General features: G+C 40.1%; 2 protein-coding genes across 2 annotated transcripts in view; one reads left to right on the forward strand and one right to left on the reverse strand.

Annotated features, from left to right (window-relative positions):
- The window catches only part of LOC308100390 (uncharacterized protein), a 72329-nt gene extending 47247 nt beyond the window's left edge, over nt 1-25082 (reverse strand). The window contains exons 1-8 of the mRNA XM_080449421.1: nt 25014-25082; nt 23563-23838; nt 22389-22501; nt 22000-22141; nt 21263-21367; nt 19695-19793; nt 16716-16928; nt 14763-15975 (exon numbers count right to left, since the gene is read on the reverse strand). Of these exons, the coding sequence (XP_080305547.1) occupies nt 15281-15975; nt 16716-16928; nt 19695-19793; nt 21263-21367; nt 22000-22141; nt 22389-22501; nt 23563-23719 (1524 nt within the window). The 5' untranslated portion in view covers nt 23720-23838; nt 25014-25082 and the 3' untranslated portion in view covers nt 14763-15280. Of the gene's footprint in view, nt 15976-16715; nt 16929-19694; nt 19794-21262; nt 21368-21999; nt 22142-22388; nt 22502-23562; nt 23839-25013 lie in introns of the transcript that reaches the window.
- Nucleotides 3353-11879, forward strand: LOC308099974 (uncharacterized protein; the record flags this gene model as incomplete). The annotated part of the gene is made up of 9 exons (XM_080448876.1): nt 3353-3551; nt 4717-4833; nt 5065-5145; nt 6473-6763; nt 7541-7594; nt 7936-8025; nt 8861-8918; nt 10589-10742; nt 11808-11879. The coding sequence occupies 8 exons, from the start codon at nt 3353-3355 to the stop codon at nt 10644-10646; spliced, it is 948 nt and encodes a 315-aa protein (XP_080305002.1). The 3' UTR covers nt 10647-10742; nt 11808-11879.
- Nucleotides 25083-27325: the final 2243 nt, after the last annotated feature.

The following is a 27325-nucleotide window of genomic DNA, read 5'->3' on the forward strand; positions in this document are numbered from 1 at the left end:
GCTTTACAGACGTGAAGAACTTTAATTTAGTACTTTTAGTACATGTTTATACCAATACTTTTGTACTTTTACTCAAGTCTATTTAGAATTTCGGACTTTACCTTGTAACAGAGTATTTCTACATTGCAGTATTGATACTTTTACTTAAGTAAAACATTTGAGTACTATTCCCAACCACTGCTTGCCCATAACACAGAGTTTTGCCTGGACGCGTTCACAGGGCGCCATCTAGTGGTGGTGTGAGGAATTAAAGGTCGGAACAAAAACTCTGTGACACAGTCAGACCGGAAACGGACGCAGCACGTTGCACAGCGTTGCCATGTCCGCTTATTATAAGCAACTTTGTGGCTTATTTTTCTGTGAAGTTGCTTGTAAATATTGTGGTGGGTTGTGTTTTTATGGGCTTGTGTCTAAAGTATAGTTGTGTATTTGGTCTTAATTGTTTCCTAATGTTTAAACCAGTGGTTCTGGTTGAGCACGTTGAGCTTATTATTTTCACAGACATGGTTGCTTATTTCTCTTGCACAATCTGGCAACAGTGTAAAACAGAGAAGGAGGCGGGGCCATGGAGTTAAAGACGGATACGTCACACATATCAGCGCGAGACACAGTTTGATACATAAACATAAACAACACGCTGCTAGAGGAACACAGAGTTTACTGTTGTTATTTCAGGTAAAATGTCTCTTGTGTTTGTTGTTTATATTAGCCTTAGATAAAGACTTTAGTAGATGCATTTATCGATTTTGACGTTTTGTTCTTCTCTACGAGAGTCTTAGCTCCACCCCCCCAGTTTGTCCTGGAATGTCACCAGTAAAGCCTGTATTTCTCCAAACATGTACAAATGCTAAATATTAGGTGTTTACCCGCTTGTTTCTAATGTTAACTAGGTGTCCGAAGTGTTGGTATAATGTATGAGTCCATAATTATCAATAAAGAAGTGTTTTAATGCCGTCTCTGGCCGATTCTGTCGGAAGTTTCTAATGGGGGGGGGGGGTTGTGACGGGGCGCATCTGGTGAAAGATGGAATTACACTCAATGTAAACAGGACGTAATCGAGGGGGGAGGGCGTTCGGCCACAGACGGGATTAAAACACTTATTTATTGATAAATATGTACTAACACATTACACACATACTCCGGACACCTAGTTAACATTTGGGGCAAGCGGGTAAACACCTTATATTTAGAATTTGTACATGTTTGGAGAAATACGGGCTTTACTGGTGATTTTTAGGGCAAACCCGGGGGGTGGAGCTACGACTCGTAGAGATAAATATTACAATCGATAAAATACAAAGATCTATAGTTTTCACTCATTAGCAGATACATGTAACACATACATGTAACATATATAACACATACATGTAACACATACATGAAACATATATATATATATAACACATAGGCCTACATGTAACACATATACATGTAACTCATACATGTGTATGTGTGATTTTTGTTGTCCACAGATCACCACAGGGAGAGATCTACTGGATCAACAGACAGAGAGCTCTACTGGATCAACAGACACAGAGAGATCTACTGGATCAAGATACATATAGAGATCTACTGAATCAATAGACATATAGAGATCTACTGGATCAACAGACATATAGAGATCTACTGGATCAACAGACACAGAGAGATCTACTGGATCAACAGACACAGAGAGATCTACTGGATCAACAGACATAGAGAAACTGGATGGACCAGGGATGTGGACTGATTGATGCAAGGATGAGACCTGTAGTTAAGTTGTACAGGATAGGTATGAACTGTTTTTTACTGGTATGAACTGTTTTTACTGGAGGTTTAATAAACCTGAAGTTGTACAGGATAGGTATGAACTGTTTTACTGGAGGTTTAAACCAGTGGTTCCCAAACCTATTTGCTAAAGACCCAAAAAGAGAAATCTGATGTCTCCCCCTGGACCCAAACTAGTGAAAATAGCCGATCTACAACCTTGCTATTTTCACTACTACTTAGATGTATTTTATTATTACTATGTTTTTTAATTCATGAAATTGTGTTGAATGAATGTTTGACATTTATTTTTAGTTTCTGAAGATCTTTTTGAATTATCATAAAAATGGGTTGTCAAAAATGTTCTAAAATGGGGGCACGGTGTAGCAGCCTCACAGCTAGAGGGTCCTGGGTTTGATTCCCGCCGGGGACGCAGTGGGCGCTGTGGGCGTGTTCTCTCCTCCGCGTCATCAGTGCCCATACCCTAGGTGGGGTTGGTGAAAGGGCCTTTCTGTGTGGAGTTTGCATGTTCTCCCCGTGTCTCCTAGGATAGGTAAGCTCACAAAAAACATGCAGCAATCCTGGTCTCTATACCGCCTCCCCCTGGTCAGCCGGGGTGCCTGATAGAGGGGAAAGGAACTGGTTGGAATAAAGTGTTCCTTCCACGCACTTTGTCCTACCGGGGAAACTTCCCCCTATCAGGTGATAAGAAGGCTTGTTAGCTCTCATGCATTGAAGGAGGCATGAGCTCGGCTCTGGGCTCTCCCTAGGTTGGCAGAGGGAGTGTAGTGCCCAGGATTATACTTAGACAATTGGCACTGGGTGTAAAATCGTGGGATAAAGATGTATGAGAAAAAAAAGAAACTTGTGACCCATAAAAATGGGTTCTGCCCGTCTAGACATGTAAGTCAGGATAGGCATTTAGGGTTGTTAAAAAAATGCCCAGTATTACATTTGAATATTCCTTTAAAAACACACCCATTGACCCACAGGGAGAGATGTCCTGCATCAAGAGACGGCCTCCAGAAGATACTCACCGCTGTCCCGACCTAAACCTCCACCAGGTAAAAAGACAGTCTTATTGTCTCTGCCAGGCCGAAAGGCATGACGGAGACGATGTTTTACACCCTGTCCGTCCTTCCGTATAACGGGCGGCAGTGGCTCAGGGGTAGAGCTGCCGGATGGAAACCGTGAGTTTCCCAGTTCGATGCCGGGCTCCCCTAGAGTTGGTGTCGAAGTGTCCTTGAGCAAGACACTGAACCCCTAATTGCTCCCGATGAGCAGGTTGGTTTCCTCCTCCATCGGTGTGTGAATGTGTGTGTGAATGGGTGAATGTAATGCACAATCTATGTAAGGCGCTTTGGATAAAAGCGCTATATAAATGCACCATTTACCATTTTACCATTTACCATGTAGTAAACATGTTAACAACAAAATGTGCATAATGAAAATCTATTTTGAGACTATGTTGGTAGCAAAGAATGCTTTACAATGTACGAACAGATGTTTTATAAATAAATCTACATTTATTTTGCTTGTTTGTTTGTTTGTTTCTTTCTTTTATGCCAGTCTCTGAACAACATATATATTTTCCTTTCCAGAGCATATGTCTCTGTCCAGAAGAGTTCAGCGATCACTGGGAACAGCTGTTGGAGACAACAGCTCAGAGGAGGAAGATGATTGGTCTGACATGGATGATGACAAGGCGACGGCTGCTGATTATCGACCCCCACAACGGCAGCCAATCAGCAGTGAGGAGGACATTGGGGACGAGGAGGACAGGGGACATAAACGTGTCTGTGACGGTGAGCCAAGACCCCGTTTATTTCACATGAACATCACAGCAGTGGTGTAAAGTAACTAAGTACACATACTCAAGTACTGCACTTAAGTGCAATTTCACTACATCTCAGAGGCAAATATTATACTTTTACTCCACTACAATTATTTGAAAACTTTAGTTACTTTGTAGATTTTGATTATTATTACTAAACATACATTAACCACTTCAGCCCTATATACATTTCAGCCATTTTAAAATTGAAGATCTACAAGCTCACAATGCGTCGCATCGCAACGCATTGTGAGCTTGTAGATCTGCTATTTTCAAAAGATTTGTATACATTTCATACATTTGAGAACTTGTGAAATGGGACATTCTGCATAATGAGTACTTTCTATTTTTGATACCTATACTTTTGTACATTTACTCGAGTAAAAAATAAATAAATATCAGATCTACAACCTTGTAGATTTCACAACTGCTTAATTCATTAAATTGTGTTGAATTAATTGTATTTTAAATTGCTGAAGATCTTTTTGAAATAATGAAACTTGTGACCAGTGGTGTAAAGTAATTAAGTACATTTACTCAAGTACTGTACTCAAGTACAATTTTGAGGTACTTTTACTTTACTGGAGTATTTCCAATTTCCAGTACGTTTACTTCTACTCCACTACATCTCGGATCCAAATATTGTACTTTTACTCCACTACAACTATTGGACGACATTAGTTACTCGTTACTTTGCAGATATAAATTGTTATATTAAAAAACATACATTAACCGCTTTAGCCCTATTTTATACATAGGCTATTTTCAAACATTTAGTACTTTTACTTTTGGTACTTTAAGTACATTTTGATACCAATACTTTTGTACTTTTACTGAAGTCAATTTTGAATTCCGGACTTTTACTTCTACATTGCAGTATTGATACTTATACTAAGTAAAACATTTGAGTACTTTTTCCACCACTGGTTACATTTCCCATCAAACAGTAAGACGTCCATTTCTTCCAGTTCTTCACATATTGTTCCAGCTCTTAGCCGGAGAAGAGAGAAGGTCAGATTCTCCATAGAGTCTTATCTCGTCGACGGCTGTAATCCAATCTCCCTTGGTGGGTGAGTTCCTGGTTTTAATGGGTTTTATTAGAGTCTTTATTCTAATCTATTCTAACTTCATTCCAGAGCGTTCCATATTGAAGAAGGGACAGTGGAGTTCCAGAAGGTTGAAGGGACGGAGTTCCAGGTGGCATATACCCGAGCACGTCAGATTAGCCCAGATCGACCAGAACTACATGTTGGGTGAGTGTTTATTTCAAAGTCATTTTAATCAATGATAGACAAAACAACTATCTCCAAAGGTGGAGTTAGGTTGTTTGACTGACATTTTGGAGGATCCAATGGAATTAGGTTTATTCAGAAGCGCTTGTTTAATAAGCTGTAACCAAAAGCAAACATAAAGTTGCTAAATGACTGATTCCTGATTCAATACCAACGTCTTGTTGTTTAATCCCTTCATTCCAGACCGCTGAGTGGAGGTGAAGATCAGTTCTCCTCCAGAACCAACCAGTGCCGTTTTCCGTAAACAGCAACCTGAACACCAGCAGGATATCAGTAAGTATCACACATTGATATTTTCACACAAGTGTATAAACATATCAATATTTCTGAAAGTGGCAAGACAACTTTGCTCAGTGACTGCAGTCAGTCGTCTTCTGGAGGCCGTCTCTTGATGCAGTACATCTCTCTCCCTGTGGGGGTCAATGGATCAAATGGATGTGTTTTTAATGGAATACTAGGCAGGATCAGACCCCCCCCTCTTTGACAGGTATCTAAGTGATTGCTGTCTTTGATGCATTCATTGATTCGAGAGAGCACTAACGAGTGTGACACTTTTATGGCCCAATCAATCAACTCAGTGCAAAACCCCATTTGAAGTCCAAAGAGATCAATTAAGACATCCCAGGTCGTATCACCCGGAGGGTACTACCAAGCCACACCCTGACCATCCTCAAGTCAAACACCAAATGCCTTGATAGGAGCTTTCTCCACTCTGCTATTACAACATGGAACAGCCTTCCCCCTGCGGTTGTTGGAGACTTTACATCAAGTAGTATTCATGCCTTTAAGAAGAGGCTGAACAAACACCTCCTCAGTAGTATGTGACTGTAATCCCATGAAGCTCAAGGACATTAAATCATCAAACATTCAGTTTATATATACCCCTGACTGAGTAGCTGCAGATCAGTGATAGGTTCTTTGAATGTTTTTTTCTTAAAGCCTGTATCTGCAAAAGCTTAATAAAAAACACATTTTAAAAAAAGAACTCCGGACGAGCCCCCCCTCTCCCCCCACAGACCTTACAGTCCCTGCAAAGAGATGAATGTCAACATAAACAGTGAAACAAAGCCAAAATACAGCCTAATTAATTATATAGTGGCTGATAGAGGGGGAAAATGCAAAATGAGGCCAAAGTCAAGTCTGCTGTAACCCTTTCTGATTTTGAACGTCTTATCCATGCTTTTATCTCAACCCGACTCGACTACTGTAATGCACTTTATGTTGGCGTTGGCCAAGCCTGCTTGAAAATTCAGATTGAGAAGCTGCTGCTTCCTCCAGGCATTGTGTCAAATGTTTGTCCTGTTTATTGTGTGTGTTCTCTTGTTTATTTTAGTATTTTTTACTGAGTGTACAGCACTTTGGTTCAACACTGTTGTTTTAAATGTGCTCTATAAATAAAGTGGATTGGATTGGGTGAAACAGCGAGACTACAGGCCATTCATATGAACTGTCACTTCCTATATTGACTCAAGGAAGTGTGGGGGGGGGGGATTTTTCAATTACAGACGTATTGTTTCTGAATGGGCATGATGAGGCTAAAGGTGAAAAGAATGTTTTGAGTCATTTCAGTCATTTTTGTTTTGTTTGATCTCCTTTACAGAGACCTGGTTATCTCAGCAGATCTCGGCTTCAGCCGTGGATTTACCATGTGTCACAGTGCCTCGTGTGGATGTGGATGGTACCGACCGGCTCACAGTGCCTCGTGTGGCTGTGGATGGTACTGACCGTCTCACTGTGCCTCGTGTGGACGTGGATGGTACTGACCGTCTCACAGTGCCTCATGTGGCTGTGGATGGTACTGACCGTCTCACAGTGCCTCATGTGGCTGTGGATGTTACCGACCGGCTCACAGTGCCTCGTGTGGACGTGGATGGTACCGACCGGCTCACTGGTAATCAAAGATCTACAAAGATCTAAAAAGATCTACAAGCTCAAAACGCGTCGCTTCGTGCCATGTTTCAAGCTTGTAGATCTGCTACTTTTGATGCTTTTGTGTGATGCTGTAGTATGATGAAATAAGTCAAGGTTTTTTTTACCGAATGGGAGTCAAACACTTTGTCTTAAAGGATAACACAAAAAAAACTAGGTCCTAGTTATCCAATTCATCAACATAAAAAAATAACACCAAAATTCTATATCATCACAAATATAAAACAATATATGTACAGAGTAGGAAAAAGGGGATGGGGTAAAAAAAAAGGGGGGATCAAGGGGGGGTTGCCTGTCTAAAGGAGAAATGATAATCCCCCCCCCCCCCTTGGCCTCCTGAAAGGTGCATTTTCAGGACAAATTGTAGACAAAATCCGTTGAATCCGTTTAGACGGGAACGGCGTTATCAGGGGGTTGAATGCGTCTCGTCTCTCCTTGGTGGTCCTTCACATGGAAAAGTTGGTGGAGCACCACTGATATTATATCAACATATATGTTAGGATTTAGAATTGATATGTAGAATTGATATGTATTTGGCCACGGACCCCCATCTCAATTTTTTTTGTTCCAGGGACCCCCCCAGAAGCAAAGATTTGAGTTACAAATGCAAGCTTTAGCTTGTAGATCTGCTATTTTTGAATAGCCAAATAAATCTTAAAATGACACAGATGGGATTGAACGTATTAACACCCTCTCTGTTCTCTCTGTTTTACATTCAACCTTCATCTAACAAATGAAGTCAAACAGGAACCTGAAGATGACTTTAAAGTTAAAGAAGAACACCTGGACATCAGTAAGTCTCCTGCTCTCTCTTTCTGTCCTTTATTCTGTTCCATTGTAGGGATATCATCATCATCAACAATACTGTACTATCTTAACAATAACTAGACCATACCCGGTGAAGTGCGCAGGCGAAAGTAGTTGCAAACGTGGGTTTACTGCACGTCCTGTCGCGCGTCCTGTTTGAATGTATTACAAAACATACATTAACCCCTTCAGCCAATACTTTTAAACTTTTACTCAAGTACATTTTGAATTCCTAATGTTTACTTACGTAACAGAGTATGTCTACATTGCAGTATTGCTACTTTACCTAAGTAAACAATTTGAGTACTTTTTCCACCACTGCTCCAGACCAGTGTGTGGAGTCCAGCCTGCAGGTGAAGATCAGTTTTCCAGGTTCTATCAAACAAGAAGCTGAAGCTGAAGCCCACCTGGACATCGGTATGTTTCATGCTCGCTCTCTGTCTTTGTTTTGTTCTGTTCTGTTCTGTTCTAAAGTCACATTTCTGTTTTTTTTTGTATTAGAGGTTCACAGCTACGTCTATATCTGAGTCATAGTGTCCACCAGTCTGTCTGTGTGCCTTTTATGCCCATATATGTAGATCCCTAATGTCCTCAGTATGTGCCCATATATTCCCAGTGAGCCATAGTCGGCTATTAGACAGACCTCCTTCTAAAACCGTGTTATAACTGGTCTCAAATTGAACGTTTTTTCAGTGTCTAGGCTAAAGAACAGCCAATCAATGTCTATTCTTAGCCTAGACGTTGATATGCTGTTTTTAAGCGTCTAAATATAGACCAAATATAGTCATTTCAACGTCTATAATATAGACGGTCTATGTATAGACACTTAAAAAACAGCAAATCAACGTCTCGGCTAAGAATAGATGTTGAAAAAACATTCACTTTTAGACATGTGCGTGTGCGTGTGCGCGCGCGCACGTGCGTGCGTGCGTGTGTGTGTGTGTATATATAATAAATTATAAAAAAAGGAATTAAAAAAATTCCAAAAAGGTAGCACACCTTGTGCTACCTTGTGCTACCTTGTGCTACACCTTGTGCTACCTTTTTGGATTTTTTTTAATTCCTTTTTTTATATGTATACTGAATTTGGGTCTAGCACTCCACTGAGAACCCATTGTTGATGCGCAACCTCTTTTTCTTATATAATAAATTATGTTTGACACTGGAGACAAATTTGATTACTTGGAAGGTGAAATTGATGATATTATCATCCAAGTATTTATATTGGAACCTATGGAACCCCTAAATGCAGGAAGTCCTCCAGCAGCAGCAGCAGTGGTCAATCCTCGTACTGGAAGATCAGATAAATGGTAAATATGACCTGATCGTAGCCTGCTGAAATTCTATGAGAACATTCTGATATATTCTGTGCTCCCCATGTTTACTTATTACTAAATAATTATCTAAGTACTGTCTTATTAACCCAACACCACCATAATTTTTTATCTACTCGGTAAATTAAAAATCACACCCAGTGTGAAGAGAGTGGTGCCTTTGAATTAGTGTAACTGTTTGCACCCTTGTGTTGCAATCAGCTGCAGCTGTTGTGGCCGTGCTCAAACATACGGACGGACGGTAGGAGTGGTTGGCACCACTCAATAAAAGTAAAAGTATCAATACTGCAATGTAGAAATAGTCTGTTGCAAGTAAAAGTCCGGAATTCAAAATGTACTTGAGTAAAAGTACAAAGTATTGGTACATAGATCTGCTATTTTTGACAGATGTTGTAGAGCTGCTATTTTCAAATGGCCGAAATGTATATAGGGCTGAAGTGGTTAATGTAGGTTTTGTAATAATAATCAAAATCTACAAAGTAACTAGTAACTAAGTTTTCAAATAATTGTAGTGGAGTAAAAGTACGATATTTTCCTCTGAGATGTAGTGGAGTAGAAGTAAAAGTACTGAAAATTGGAAATACTCCAGTAAAGTTAAAAAAAAAAACTCAAAATTGTACTTAAGTACAGTACTTGAGTAAATGTAATCAGTTACTTTACACCACTGGCTAAACCTGGTTTTGTATCCAGGTGTACCTGTTCCAGATGTGTTGCCGTGACGACGGAGGATGAGAACATCTGTTGTCAAGCGTACGACCAAGTAAAGGCCACCATGCAGGAGATGTCAGGTCATTAACACTATTATTATGTCATTATATACAGAACATAATGTCATTAACATCTGGTCATTAACACTATTATTACATAATGTTACATCATAATAAAAGCAGAATAGCAGATCCACAAGCTTACAATGCATCTGTGACACGTTGTAAGCTTGCAGATCAGCTATTTTTGTACGTGTTTTTGAAAGTGTAAAATTAAGTGATTCGTCATATCGGCTTTGTGCAATTTTTAGATTATGAAGCCTAACTGGCAAATATAAATACTTTTTTTATTCACATGTTCCAATGTTCAATGGCCAAAAACACAATTAAATCGTTAACCCCGAGTCCCGCGCTATGAGCTTGTAGATCTGCTATTTTTGAAAAATCGTGAAAATGTGTGCAAATCTTTGAATATATATTGTTTAAAGCAAACATTTTTAACTCTATTCTTTGCTTCTGGGGGTCCCTGGAACAAAAATATTTTTAGATTGGGGTCCGTGGCCAAATAGGTATCATTTTGGGGGTCCTCGACATGAAACAAGTTTGAGAACCACTGCAACCTCATACGTTTTTTCATAAAACTGTTAAGATTTAGAAGACATTTGTAGAATCCCCAGAAGCAAAGATTTGAGTTACAAATGTTTGCTTTAAAATATATATGTATTTAGATTTGGACACATTTTCATGATTTCTCAAAAAAATAGCAGATCTACAAGCTCATAGCGCGGCACTCGGTGCCGCGCTATGAGCTTGTATATATGCTATTTTTGAATAGCCAAAGAAATCTAAAAATTACACAGATGCGTTCCAGGTCTCAATGGGTTGATCACAATTATCTGCATGGCAATTAACGGTCAACTTAACGTTTTCTCTTAACAGTGCCAGCCCCGGTGCCGAGGACGGAGATCCACTGCATCACGGAGCATCCCGGGTTTGAGGCCGTGTGTTTGAACCCACACGTCCTGCGGACCGCTCACCTCGGGTACCGTCAGCGGTATCCTCAAGACGCAGCGGGGGTCCGCGCTCAGCATGAGTGAGTTCATCATCATCATCATCATCATCATCATCATCATCATCATCATAACCCATAGGCGATTTTTGCCTCTGCCACCAGGGGGGACAAAGGAAATATATAAATAACATATATTTGTCTTATAATGTGACATATTCGGAATTGGCTGCCTGCATACATGTCTATATGTGTACATATATATATATATATATATATATATATATATATATATATATATATATATACATATATGTGGAATATATGTATATATATATATATATATATATACATATATGTGGAATATATGTGGACATAATATAAGCTATATATGAGATATATTTCTCTTATATATTCATATATATGCACATATATGTGGATACCTGAATATGATATATATAATATATATATATATATATATATATATATATATATATATATATATATATATATATATATATATATATATATATATATATATATATGCAGCATTTATTCTGCATATACCTGCCATATATTGGAATATTATGATCATATTTCCTTTCCGTGTGGGAAGATTTTACCATGAGGAAAAACATTATTTTTAAAATCATATTCTTTTTTAAATATATTAAAAAAAAAGGAACGCATCTGATTAACCACTTTAGCCATTATTTTAAACATTGGCTATTCAAAAATAGAAGATCTACAAGCTCTATAAGCTCTATGAGCTTGTAGATCTGCTCATTTTGAAAAATTGTGATTTTTTTGAAGTCTTTGAATGTATATATTTTTAAAGCGAACATTTGTAACTCAAATCTTTGCTTCTGGGGGGTCCCTGGAACATATTTTGAGATGGGGGTCCGCAGCCAAATACATATCATTTTGGGGGTCCTTGACATGAAAAACGTTTGAGCACCACTGATATTATAGCAACATTATTTTTTTTCAAAAAACTGTTAGGATTTAGAAGACATTTGTAGAATCCCCCAGAAGCAAAGATTTGAGTCACAAATGTTAAGATAATGGTTAAAGTGGTTAAAATCTAAAATGACAGATGCTTAATGGATTAAAATACACCTTTCTTTTGTTTTTGTTTTGTTCTCTAAGGAAGTACCGACACATGGCACACAGGCAGTTTGTTCAGTGGAACTGGTTCCATCTGGGTCGACACAACCTCATCCCCATCCCTGTATGTGTGGAGGCAAAGATCAGGGCCACGTTCCCCAACCAATCAGGAGTCCCACATACCGGTTTCACACTGCCCTGATACAACCAATCAGGAGTCCCACATACCGGTTTCAAACTGCCCTGCCCTGATACAACCAATCAGGAGTCCCACATACCGGTTTCACACTGCCCTGATACAACCAATCAGGAGTCCCACATACCGGTTTCACACTGCCCTGATACAACCAATCAGGAGTCCCACATACCGGTTTCACACTGCCCTCATACAACCAATCAGGAGTCCCACATACTGGTTTCACACTGTCCTGATGCAACCAATCAGGAGTCCCACATACCGGTTTCACACTGCCCTGATACAACCAATCAGAAGTCCCACATACCGGTTTCACACTGCCCTGATACAACCAATCAGGAGTCCCACATACTGGTTTCACACTGCCCTGATGCAACCAATCAGGAGTCCCACATACTGGTTTCACACTGCCCTGATACAACCAATCAGGAGTCCCACGTACCGGTTTCACACTGCCCTGATTCAACCAATCAGGAGTCCCACATACTGGTTTCACACTGCCCTGATACAACCAATCAGGAGTCCCACATACTGGTTTCACACTGCCCTGATACAACCAATCAGGAGTCCCACATACTGGTTTCACACTGCCCTGATGCACTTTTTGTCAGTATCTAATTTCTTTAAAAATCACCAGCTTTGGATGCTATCAATGCACTGAATGGGACATTATCACGTTTAATCAGACTATTGATTGGTGAGATACTGACCTACCCGAGGGCAAACGTTCACCCCACAACATGACTTACGATTCTGTGCCTATCGGTAACTCTATCGGTACATAACTCTATCGGTACATAACTCTATCGGTACATAGGTACATGACAACGTTCAGCACGGCAACTCGCTCGCTTTAGCTCGCTCTGTGATGCCTCTCGTGGCTCCAGTTTGAGACGGCTTGCCTCGTCCAAAACTCTACTTTATACAAAACACCTACTGAGCCCCGTCGGTAGGTCAGTATCTCACCTACTTAGACCAATCAATAGTCTGATTAAACGTCAGTCAGTATCTCACCTACACAGACCAATCAAGTCTGATTAAACGTGATAATGTCCCATTCAGTGCATTGATAGTGCCAAAATTGGCCTGACATTTATCAGGAGACCACAAGGGGGCGGTAGATTTTATTTACCATCTCCTTTTGTACATCTGTTGATGGTATGTATTATTGTGGGTTTTGTTTTTTTATGTTGATGAATTGAATACGTAGACCACAATGGAAAGACGTTTTTGTGTTCAATCAATCAATCAAAAGTCTGTTTAAAATAAAACCATTATCTCCAACACACATGACAGTGGTTTTGAATTGATTTAATGACATCCTTCCTTTCCTCTTAATTCACAGGCAAATAAATGTGTGTTATCATGTAGTTCAGGCCAAGGACCCCCTTAGCTGAGAGAGAGATGAAGCAGGGACCCCTTAGCTGAGAGAGAGATGAAGCAGGGACCCCTTAGCTGAGAGAGAGATGAAGCATGGACCCCTTAGCTGAGAGACAGATGAAGCAGGGACCCCTTAGCTGAGAGAGAGATGAAGCAGGGACCCCTTAGCTGAGAGAGAGATGGAGAGAGATGAAGCAGGGACTCCAACTTCCCACTCAGCGCATCACGCCCTCGGAGACTCGCTGATGTGTGCGCCAATTTTGAAGTGTTCTGTCCCATTGTCCCATACCGTATATGGACATGCCCATATGGGCCTATAGGTCGGATAGGCTGTTCTGGACAACCAGATCTCCATATATGCCCATATATGGGCATATCATTCTTTACAATAGGACTGTTTATGTTTAAACCCTTTATAATAGGACTGTTTATGTTTAAAAGGATGAACATTGTAACGCACCGTCCTGTCTGTATCTTATTTAATATTTCCATTTGACAGCAAAATCATCAGTGTTGTGTAATTAAAATGGTTTTGTTTGTTTGCTTGCTTACAATATCTTTGCTAATAATATGTTGGATTCAAGAATATGAGTATTTTCAGTTTTGCTCCCTTTTTTTTTTTGGGGGGGGGGAGTTTTAGTATGTTTTAACACTTTGACAGCCAAGGACGAGTAAACCTTTACTTTACTGGAGTATTTCCAATTTTCTGTACTTTTACTTCTACTCCACTACATCTCAGAGACAAATATTGTACTTTTACTCCACTACAATTATTTGAAAAGTTTAGTTACTTTGTAGATTTTGATTACTATTACAAAACATACATTAATAATCACTTCAACCCTATATACATTTCGGCCATTTGAAAATAGCAGATGTACAAGCTCACAATGTGTCACGATGCGACACATTGTGAGCTTGTAGATCGGCTATTTTCAAATGATTTTTATACATTTATACACTTGTGAAATGGGACATTCTGCAAAATGAGTACTTTATACTTTCGTACTTTAAGTACATTTTGATACCAATACTTTTGTACTTTTACTCAAGTCAATTTTGAATTCCAGACTTTTACTTGTAGCAGAGTATTTCTACATTGCAGTATTGATACTTTTACTTGAGTAAAAACATTTGATGACTTTTCCACCACTGCACCCACTACCACACACACCTGCTGCTATGTTCATGCACCTTATGCTGAATCTCATGTACTTACTGTACCAGCTAGATATGCCATATGTAGATTTTTTTAAATCTCCTTGCTCTCCCTGTCGCTCTTCTTTTCTCTGTTATCTTCTGTTCTCTTTCTGAAAACAACATCACAACAAAAATGATGGAGCGAAACACATTTCAGTCATTTATTTAGTGTAAACCTGTGATGTGACAATAAAGTGGATTCTAATTCAGGCACTCTATCATTATAAAGAAAACGGATGAGAGAAAGAAGAATAAACAAAACCTCATCACAGCCAAGTTGCTGGACATTGATTCATGGTGAATGAAGAATCACAACATGAGAAAACACTTGATGCACTGAAGTAAAATGGAGGCCAACATTAACAACAGCAAAACTATTAATCATGAATAAACTCAAACGACGCTCACAGTGTTTCCAAAGTCTGTTGTAAACACTCTGTGGCCTGATAAAAAATACAGCTAAATAATAAGAAAAACAAAAGAACAAACATAATTTACAATCCCTTTTTGAATAGCCCGTAAATAGGACTTAAAATGGACAATTATTGTAAAATGTTTAAAACTCCTCCCACATTGTTCACAACTGAAAAGTTTCAGTGAATTTTCCGATGATTTTTTAAACTTTGTATCTGAATAAACCGTTTCCCTCACTGGTCAAAGTGGTGGGGGTTTCCCTCTTGTATGAATTCTCTTGTGCCTTTTTAGATCACCCTTTAAGCTGAACCGTTTCCCACACTGGTCACAGTGGGGGTTTCCCTCTTGTATGAATTATCTTGTGCCTTTTTAGATCACCCTTGAAGCTGAACCGTTTCCCACACTGGTCACAGGAGAAGGGCTTTTCTCCGGTATGAGTTCTCTGGTGCCCTGTGAGAACACTGCCGTAACGGAAGCGTTTGGGACAATGGGGACATTGGAAGGCTTTCTCTCCTGAATGCGTTATCTTGTGACGTTCGAGTTGACTGTGATAAAGAAACCGTTTCCCACACTGGTCACATTGGTAAGGTTTCTCTCTTGTGTGCCATTGGTAAGGTTTCTCTCTTGTGTGCATTCTCTTGTGAGTTTTGACAATATTGCTTGTGTTGAACCTTTTACCAGACTGGTCACAGTGGTAGAGATTGTGTCTTTTGAGATTACAGTTTCTGATGAACCTTTCCCCACATTGGTCGCAGGAGAAGGGCTTTTTTTCTCCACTATGACTTGTCTGGTGACGTACAAGATGACCGCGAGAAATGAACCGTTTCCCACAGTGAATTTTCCGGTGATATTTGAGACCACTAAGGTAACTGAACCGTCTCCCGCATTGGTCACAGCCGTAGGGCTTCTCACATGCATTAGACCTCTTGTGTATTTTGAGTCTATGTTCTTTGAAGAAGTCTTTCCCACACCGGTCGCAGCAGGTGTATTTCTTCACTCGTAGTTTGGCAGGAAAGACATCTAGGATGGACAATGAGAGGAGATAAAGACAGCATTAATGAAAAAAAATTGTCATGTTTTGAAATAACATGCAAGCTGTGTTCTATTGCCAACTGATACCATTCACATTTTCTAAGCATCTCACACTACTTTCCTTCACATTTATCTAGGACTAGAGGCTGTCTCATCTGCCAGTTAACCCATTCAATCCGGGAACGGTTGAAGTGGTCACACAGATGCGTTCCCGGTTTTAATGGGTTAATACAGTTTGTTTATTATACGGCGGCAACAGCAACTGTCAGGCCTGAACTGGTCAGGACTCACGTCTGCTCTGATACTCGTACATATTCCACTCGTGGGGCGAGAGTAGGGATGGGTATTGGCAAGAACCTCACGATACGATACATATCACGATACTTGGGTCACGATACGATTGTATCACGATATATTGCGATGCGATACATATTGCGATACATATTGCGATATATTGCGATACATTGCGATATATATAGCGATATTTTGCAATTTATATTGAGATGAATCACTGGAAGGTGAACTAGCTATAGTACAGCGACATCTAAAGGAGCAAAATGCCAAGACCAGACTTCTACCATTGGTTTCTATGCATGGGAATAATATTGCCCATCTCTAGGCGAGAGGTGGACTGATATCAAGTTCAAGCACTGAATCAAGTAAGACCTCACCTAATTTACAATGATAGCCCTACAACAGCAGAGAACAAAAGAAAGCATGAAACTTACCGGTGTCCAGGTGGTGGTCGTCTTCGTCTTCTTCAGCAGAAGAAGAAGAAGAGGAAGAAGAGGAAGAGGAAGAAGAAGAAGAAGAAGAAGAATCTTCAATTTCAACTTCAACCTCAGCTCCAGCTTCATCTTCAGGTTCCTGTTTAACAGAAACGGTGCTGGTTGGTTCTGGAGAACTGATCTTCACCTGCAGGCTGGACTCCACACACTGGTCTGGAATGAAGGAACATAATAAGGAATGATGGCTATAGAAATGATGTCATTATTGTGACATGTCTGTTGTGATAGTACAGAGGTGTTGATATGATATCAGACTTTCGGTCGACTTTTAGTATGTTATTAACTCTTTAAGGACACCTAATACTACAACAAACAGTTGAGAAACCTTTTGTTGTCTCCGCCGAAGGTGGAGAATATGTTTTCGCTTCGTCCCGCCGTGTGTGAGCAAACATTGTTAGCCAAGCTAACATTGGGCAAGCTCCACGTGACACGTGTCAATTTGTTGACACCAATGCCTCTGATTGGCTAGAGGGACACGTGACGAAATAAAATTCTATAAATAGGTGTGTCACTTCAAAAATCCTTTACTTTTTGAAGTGAGGTAAAACAGGATCAATCAGACTTGATTGGAACAGTACCTTCAGTAAGTCCAAATCACCCGTCTGTGCGTGTGTGTTTCCCTCTGAGAACACCTAACATTGGTCAAGCAAAGGCGCAGAAGGCCAAAGCTAAGAAAGCATACTCATCTACAATTGTAACACAGAAGAGGACTAGAGTTGAAATGATCCCATAACAAAGCCGAAGTCTTAATACGTGTCAATATGTTGACATCAATGTCTCTGATTGGCTAGAGGGACGCATGACGAAATACAATCCTATAAATAGGTGTGTCACTTCAAAAAGCCGTTTACGTTTTTGAAGCGAGGTAAGACAGGATCAATCAGTCTTGATTGGAACAGTATCTTCTAGTCCAAATCACCCGTCCGTGCATGTGTGTGTCCCTCTGAGAACACCTAACATTGGTCAAGCAAAGGTGCAGAAGGCCAAAGCTAAGAAAGCATACTCATCTACAACAGTAACACAGAAGAGGACTAGAGTTGAATTGATCCCACAACAAGGCCGAAGTCTTAATACGTGTTAATATGTTGACACCAATGCCTTTGATTGGCTAGAGGGATGCATGACGAAATACAATTCTATAAATAGGTGTGTCACTTCAAAAAGCCGTTTACGTTTTTGAAGCGAGGTAAGACAGGATCAATCAGTCTTGATTGGAACAGTATCTTCTAGTCCAAATCACCCGTCCGTGCGTGTGTGTGTCCCTCGTGCGTATGTGTGTAACATTGGTCAAACAAAGGCGCAGAAGGCCAAAGCTAAGAAAGCATACTCATCTACAACAGTAACACAGAAGAGGACTAGAGTTGAATTGATCCCACAACAAGGCCGAAGTCTTAATACTATAACAATTGGCCACCTTGATCAAATACATTATGTAGCACTAGAGAAAACTGACATAGATCAAACACACCAATCAACTGCTGAAACTGTTCAAGACAATGAAGATAAAGAAGACAGACAAGTATTTGAACATTCTTAAAGAAGATGTCCGAAAGTGGACCCAATTATGTCTGTGGTTCCTGTGAACGAATGCTCTACAGAGAATCAGTGGCAGAGTTTAAACCTGGAAAGTATACAGGAACGATAGATATTGTAAGTCTCCTAGACAAAAACCCAACTGCAATCAAGCAAAACAACACTTGGATGTGCCACACGTGTCATCGGTCCATTAAACTTGGGAAACTCCCTACACAGGCTTGGGCTAACAACCTATTACTCGACCCAATACCCCGAGAACTGCAGGACTTGCACCCGTTAGAAGAAAGGTTGATAAGTCAACGTATTGCCTTCATGAAACTTGTTGGCTTGCCAAGAGGCAGACAAAAGGCAATCCATGGTAATGCAGTCAATGTGCCATCTAACCTAGACACTATTATCAAATTATTGCCAAGAATTCCTGAAACTGCGGAGGTTGTTCCCTTAAAACTAAAACGAAAATTGGCTTACAAGGGACACTATATACATGAATATGTGCGGCCAAAAAAGGTGCTTGACGCCCTAAACTGGCTAAAGAAAAACAATCCTCTATACAACGACATTGACATCTGCAATGACTGGGAGGACCGCTGGATCGAAGAAAATAGTGAATTGTGGGAAGCGATGACAACCATACCACAAGAACCTTACCCAAACAAGAATGAAACCACCTCTGCAACTTCATCTATAACCTATATAGAACATTTATACAAGAAATTAGAAGATTATGTTAAGTACAATGAACTGACCATCTTTGATGTACCTAAAGATGGCAATTGTTTTTATCATGCTGTAGCAACCACCCTTGAGATAGCAGGTATACTAACTATCACAGGTGCCATCTACTGTCCACTTACTGTATTGCACGGTGGGGAAAAAAATTATGCTAAACTCCTCCCTCCAAGGCAAAACCACACCCCCAGAGGGGTGTGGCTTTGATGGGTACCTGACAGGTACATATCTAGTGGGTACCCAACGTGATGATCTCAACTGGCTACCACTGTAGATCAAACACACCAATCAACTGCTGAAACTGTTCAAGACAATGAAGATGAAGAAGACAGACAAGCATTTGAACAAACCAGTCAATTACGAGGACTCCCATATGACACATTGCTTCAAGAAGAATTTTTTTTAGATGCAGACACTACATATTCAGTCGCCCCTGCAGAACACCAAAAACCACGCGCATTCTACCAAGACGACCCGTTCTACCAAGACGACCCGTGCTATTAAAATAGCACGGGTCTGTTGGCGGAGACTTGTGCTCCGAGGAGCACATTTTCTAGTTGCAATTGTTTTAGGTTAAGGTGCTTTTTCCATATAATATGCACCCACCTGCCATGGAACAGAATGAAGGAAAGAAAGAGAGAGCATGAGACTTACCGAGGTCCAGGTGGTCTTCTTCAACTTCAGTTTCACATTCCTGTTTAACAGAACCTGGAGAACTGATCTTCACCTTCAGGCTGGACGCCACACGCTGGTCTGGAATGAAGGAATAGAATGGTTGTAGATGAAGTTTAAACTCCTGTAACGGGAGGCTAGGCACCCATTTCGGATGCTGTCATTGCACTGAATGGGATATTATCACGTTTAATCAGACTATTGATTGGTCTAAGTAGGTGAGATACTGACCTACCCACGGGAATCAGTAGGTAACCGATAGAGTTATGTATGATAGAGTTATGTACCGATAGCGTTATGTACCGATAGAGTTATGTACAGATAGAGTTATGTACCGATAGAGTTATGTACAGATAGAGTCATGTACAGATAGAGTTATGTATGATAGAGTTATGTACAGATAGAGTTATGTACAGATAGAGTTATGTACAGATAGAGTTATGTACCGATAGAGTTATGTACAGATAGTCATGTACAGATAGAGTTATGTATGATAGAGTTATGTACCGATAGAGTTATGTACAGATAGAGTTATGTACAGATAGAGTTATGTACAGATAGAGTTATGTACCGATAGAGTTATGTACCAATAGAGTTATGTGCAGATAGAGTTATGTACAGATAGAGTTATGTACCGATAGAGTTATGTACAGATAGAGTTATGTACCGATAGAGTTATGTACAGATAGAGTTATGTACAGATAGAGTTATGTACAGATAGAGTTATGTACCGATAGAGTTATGTACAGATAGAGTTAAGTACAGATAGAGTTATGTACAGATAGAGTTATGTACAGATAGAGTTATGTACCGATAGAGTTATGTACAGATAGAGTTATGTACCGATAGAGTTATGTACAGATAGAGTTATGTACATATAGAGTTATGTACCGATAGAGTTATGTACCGATAGAGTTATGTACAGATAGAGTTATGTACCGATAGGCACAGAATCGTGAATCATGTTTTGGGGTGAGCGTTTGCCCCAACTTTCATCAACTTTCTGTCCCCAGTAACCCACTCACATGAGGAGATCCATTGTCCCCAGTAACCCACTCACATGAGGAGATCCACTGTCCCCAGTAACCCACTCACATGAGGAGATCCACTGTTCCCAGTAACCCACTCACGTGAAGAGATCCACTGTCCCCAGTAACCCACTCACATGAGGAGATCCACTGTCCCCAGTAACCCACTCACATGAGGAGATCCACTGTCCCCAGTAACCCACTCACATGAGGAGATCCACTGTCCCCAGTAACCCACTCACATGAGGAGATCCACTGTCCCCAGTAACCCACTCACATGAGGAGATCCACTGTCCCCAGTAACCCACTCACATGAGGAGATCCACTGTCCCCAGTAACCCACTCACATGAGGGGATCCACTGTTCCCAGTAACCCACTCACGTGAAGAGATCCACTGTCCCCAGTAACCCACTCACATGAGGAGATCCACTGTCCCCAGTAACCCACTCACATGAGGAGATCCACTGTCCCCAGTAACACACTCACATGAGGAGATCCACTGTCCCCAGTAACCCACTCACCCAGCTCAAAGTCCTGGAAGCGTTGGGGTAATCGTCTCTGTCTCTTGGAGCTGGTTGGTTCTGGAGAACTCATGTTCACCTGCAGGCTGGACTCCACACACTGGTCTGGAATGAAGGAACAGAAGAAGGACTTTGATGTGATATGGGTTGTAGATGAAGGTTGAATGTAGAACAGAGGGAACAGAGGGTGTAAAGAAGTGTTGCTTAAAGACTGAGAATACATTTCAGTCCTGTACAGAGTACAGACCTCTACAAGGGAGTAGTGTGACTTCCAACAAACTTCAACAAAGTAGACTTGGTCAAACCAGGATTTATCTTACATCCTGAATGACTTAATGCTGCCTTTAAGTGAAATAGGCTCCGGCTTTAAACCACGAGTAAACAAACCAGTTCATACCTATCCTGTACAATGTCACTACATCTTTATTAAACCAACAGTAAAAACAGTTCATAACTATCCTGTACAACTTCACTAAAGGTTTATTAAACCTCCAGTAAAACAGTTCATACCTATCCTGTACAATGTCACTACATCTTTATTAAACCAACAGTAAAAACAGTTCATACCTATCCTGTACAACTTCACTAAAGGTTTATTAAACCTCCAGTAAAACAGTTCATACCTATTCTGTACAACGTCACTACAGCTTTATTAAACCAACAGTAAAAACAGTTCATACCTATCCTGTACAACGTCACTACAGCTGTATTAAACCAACAGTAAAAACAGTTCATACCTATCCTGTACAACTTCACTACAGGTCTCATCCTTGCATCAATCAGTCCACATCCCTGGTCCATCTCTCTCTGTTCCACTGACAACGTTGAATAACGTTTGGAGGCCATGTGTTGATCCAGTAGATCTCTCCCTGTGGTGATCTGTGGAAATCACCAGTAGAGAACTAAACATTAAATACAGAATACGATTTAAACATTTTTTTTGTTTTGATTCAGTTACCTCACATACCATACAGAAGATCACTGAAGAGCTTCAACACACACACACACACACACACACACACACACACACACACACACACACACACACACACACACACACACACACACACACACACACACACACACACACACACACACATTCTTTAACTTCAACTTTAACTTTAACCTCATCCTCAGGTTCCTGTTTAACGGTGCTGGTTGAAACGGTGCTGGTTGAAACGGTGCTGGTTGGTTCTGGAGAACTGATCTTCACCTGCAGTCTGGACTCCACACACTGGTCTGGAATGAAGGAACAGAATAAGGAATTTAATGTGTAAATGTGTGTACACAGTCCCTCACAGAAGGTGTGTAAAGAAGTGTTGCTTAACACATTGACTGCCAAAGACGAGATATTGCATCATCTCAAATCCAACGCTTCACTGCCAAAGACGAGATATTACGTCAGCATTAAAAAAAACTAGTTTTTAGTGAAAACGCTAGAGGGCGTCCAGAGAAGGATAGAACCGTAAATGACATCATCCCCAAAAAAATCACTCCGTTCACTCCAATGTTATCAGATTTATAACACCACATTTATCTCGCATTTGTTCTCCCAGAATGCGTCTTTTTTGTAAAAACAAGCTATATTCGACTGCCGATAACTACAGGACGGTTACAATGTCTTTGTTCTGTTGGAAAGAAGAGAGACTCGTCTCCCCACGGAGACATGGTTTGTTTACATCCGGGTTGAAAAACAAAGATCGGTGGATCCTCAAAAAGTCTCAAAAACCGCTGGCATGACCGCTTTACACAGTTGGGGTCCTAGAGTTGGCAATGCCCGAATGTCCGAAAAATACAACCAAGTAGACTTGGTCAAACCAGGATTAATCCTGCCCTCCTAATACGTGAGGGGTCGTGTTTTTCGATTACTTTTTTCATTTATTTTATTTTATTTATTTTATTGTATTAAATTTTTTTCATTTCCCACCAAAAATATCAAAAATAAATGAAAAAAGTAACTGAAAAAACACGGTCTCCTCACGTATTAGAAGGACAATATCAGTCACAAGAACCAAGGACGGGTGTTTTAGATGAATCTAACATGGTTAAAATGGAGTTTGAAGTTACAATGGGTTTGTATAGGAAGGGGGCATGTCTGATAAAATGAATATCAAATATCTAAATTCTGAATCAAGCAACTTAAAAAAAATGTCTTTGAAAGTAAAATATCCCTTTAATTCTGTCGTAGTGAAATAGGCTCCAGGTTTAAACCACCAGTAAACACAACAGTTCATACATATCCTTTTCAACTTCACTACAGGTTTATTAAACCACCAGTAAAAACAGTTCATACTTCATACCTATCCTCTTCAACTTCACTACAGCTTTATGAAACCTCCAGTGAAAACGCATCCTGTGCAACTTCACTACAGGTCTCATCCTTGCATCAATCAGTCCACATCCCTGGTCCATCTCTCTCTGTTCCTCTGACAACGTTGAATAATGTTTGGAGGCCATGTGTTGATCCAGTAGATCTCTCCCTGTGGTGATCTGTGGAAATCACCAGTCATCGGTGGTACGAAGGACCGTTGAGTGATTTCCAACGAGCACTTCCAAACTCCAACACAAATAATCACCTGCATAGAATGTATTGACAGAAAGTAGCTCATAACATGCCAATCGGATTAAAATGCTTTTTATTGAACAATACGGATGGTACGGGTACTTCTGAGGGCCTGTACATACATGTAACATCCGTGGCCATGGGGTAAGCACTTTATATTTGAAATATGAACGTTTATGTAGATGTACGGGTAAATGGAGAAAGTGCAAACACCAGGTTGAAGTTCATCCATGACGGTCGTGACAGACGACCATCGTGTATCCATGGCTATTACTCCCTCTAACATTTCCTGTGTTTTTAGTTTATTGAAATAATGTAATGCACATTTGGTCCAGTGCATAGCCTACTGCAGGCCTTGTTGACTAGATTTAGAAGAGATTTTGAAGCTCTTGCTCCTGAAATGATCGATTATTTAAATGGGGAAAAGCCGTCATTTAACATGCAAGTCAATGGGTGAGAAGCAGAGCTTGCCAGACCTTGGTCTGACAAAGTGGAGTGGGTGGGGCTTAGCAAATGGTCCATTCCACAATACAATCACACATTTCTTCTGTCTCTAGGACTAGCGTTAGCAGCTATGCTAGCACACTATGCTAAGTAGTTTATATCTACCACACTATGCTAAGCTAAGTAGTTTATATCTGCCACACTATGCTAAGCTTAGTATTTATAACTACTACACTAAGCTAAGTAGTTTATATCTACCACACTATGCTAATCTAAGTAGTTTATAACTACCACAATATACTAAGCTAAGTAATTTCTAACTACCACACTATGCTAAGCTAAGTAGGCCTATGTCTTATTGTGTTGTTAGCAGCTATGCTAGCACACCATGCTAAGTAGTTTATAACTACCACACTATGCTAAGCTAAGTAGTTTATAACTACCACACTATGCTAAGTAGTTTATAACTACGTACTATGCTAAGCTAAGTAGTTTATAACTAGCACGCTAATCTAGGTAGTTTATTACTACCACACTATGCTAAGCTAAGTAGTATGTCTTATTGTGTTGTTAGCAGCTATGCTAGCACACTATGCTAAGTAGTTTATAACTACCACACTATGCTAAGCTAAGTAGTTTATAACTAGCACACTATGCTAGTAGTTGTTAAATAAGCGTCCTTATCCACCGTGTGCGTCACGTGACATTGAAAACAACAACAAAAACATAAAGAGACATTTTTACCTGAAATGTCTGTCTGTCAACTCTGCTGATGATGACGTCGTGTGAGAAGCAGTTCCACGTTCGTCACAGAAGGGGGCGTTGCCAAGTTGTTGACAAGGCAACGAGCTCTGGCCAATCAGAAGCAGGCGGGGGCTGGGGGGCGGTATTTTACCCGACGACGTCGCCTTGAGCATAGATATAGAAACCTAGATACCTCATTGGCCTCTGCAGTTCGTTGGAGCGACCTGTTTCGTATGGTGGTCGCCATACGCGCTGTGATTGGCCAGTGCCCGTTCCCCCCGGAAATCAGAGCCAGAGGAGGCGTCTACCTTTATATGTCTATGGCCTTGAGCACAAGTTCCGCTTCCGTTTCCGGTCCAGTGTGTCACAGTGTTTTCGTTCCGACCAGGAGACCACGGTCCTTTAACTCTTCACATCACCACTAGATGGCGCAGTTTCTTACTTTATGACAGAGTGGAAGAAATACTTTTGTAACTAAAAGTATCAATACAACAATATAGAAATACTCAGTTACAAGTAAAGTCTGGTATTAGAACATTTGTTTGAGTAAAAGTACAAAAGTATTCGCATTAAAAATACTTAAGCAAAATTATTAATTTAGCAGAGTGTCCCATTTCACAGGTTTAATGTATAAAAATCCTTTGAAAATAGCAGATCTACAAGCACACAACGCGACGCGTTGTGAGCTTGTAGATCTGCTATTTTCAAATAGCATGTGTATAAAACAGGGCTAAAGTGATTAATGTATGTTTTATAATGTAATAATTTATATCTGCAAAGTAGTAACTAAAGTTTTCAAATAATTGTAATGGAGTAAAAGTACAATATTTGCCTCTGAGATGTAGTGAGTAGAAGTAAAATTATTGAAATTTGGGAATACCCCAGTAAAGTAAAAAATACCTCAACATTGTAACTTCTTATTATAACACTCAACATAATACAGAATATGCAAATACTGAATGATTGAATACTTTATTAGCAGTTTGCGAAAAAAGTAAAGTAAATTAGAGTTCAATACAAGGTCTGTGAAGAGGATTTTAAACCGAAGTAAGACTAAGTCTTGTTTCCATTGGGGTACTTGTACCCAATCAATCGAAACATTTAATGGCAGACAAAGAAAAATTCAGTTCCCTAACCGGGAATCGAACCCGGGCCGCGGCGGTGAGAGCGCCGAATCCTAACCACTAGACCATTAGGGAAGTTGCCAAAGATTGGTATTCTAAGTGTTCTTGTTCTTATTTCTTTGTTGAGTCGCTGGTAAATATTGGTAGGTAGCCTACGGTGGGTTTCCTAGTGTTGTTTAAACCAGAGGTTCACATTGTATGTGTCTGCGCTGCACATAGTTATACCTGGCAACAAGCTTTAACCTCCAAGATGTGTGTTGTTAGAATGTTTCAAAAATAGTAGAAATATTTACATATTTTTTTCCCCCCAAAGGTTTAACAAGCTCACTTGAGTTTGTAGATCGGTAGCCGAATAATCGCTTCTTTGGGGCTTGTTTTCATAGACCAAAAATAGCAGATCTACAAGCTCACAACGCCTTGTGCTGCGAGGCGTTGTGAGCTTGTAGATCTGCTATTTTTGGCAAAGGTGTAGGTGTAGAGGGAAAAAAGAGGATTTAAAAAATACAATATAGAGTGGGTCCCTGCTTCATCTCTTTCTCAGCTAGGGGTCCTTGGGCTGAAAACGTTGAAGACCCCTGCGCTAGAGGGTAATCTTATTCTGAAGAGATCGTCCACCAGAAGTTTTATATGTGAGAGCTTATAGTTGATGACAGAACAGCTTTCCTTCAAAGAGTCTCCATGTGTCTCTGAGGATGAAACTGAATCTTTATATTCATAATAATAACATAATACAAATATATAGAAGTCAATGAGATCGGAGTGAATAAACACTTTGATCTTTCAACCACACTGTGTGTTTATAGCTTTAAACTCTATGGTTTATAGCTCATAGTTAATGAAAACATTGGCTATAGGCTAAGTTTAGCTAGGATGCTAAGTGCTAGCTGCATGGCAGTTGGTTCAGGATGAACATCTATAAAGGTATTTATTTTAATAAATATATATATAATATATATTAATCTAGATCATTGGTTGCAATGTCCTTGAGGGGGTACCAGGGGGTCCCTAGCTAAATAAGCTAAATAAAGCTTCACAATCATTTTAACCCCTTTATCCATATTTTATACTTGGGCTATTAAAAAATAGCAGATCTACAAGCTCATAGCACTGCACCAAGTGCGGCGCTATGAGCTTGCAGATCTGCTATTTCTTTTTAAATAGAGGAAAATGTGTGCAGATCTTGAAATA

Source organism: Gymnoscopelus braueri (assembly GCF_963280865.1).
Source record: "Gymnoscopelus braueri genome assembly, chromosome: 14".
NCBI classification, from domain to species: domain Eukaryota; kingdom Metazoa; phylum Chordata; class Actinopteri; order Myctophiformes; family Myctophidae; genus Gymnoscopelus; species Gymnoscopelus braueri.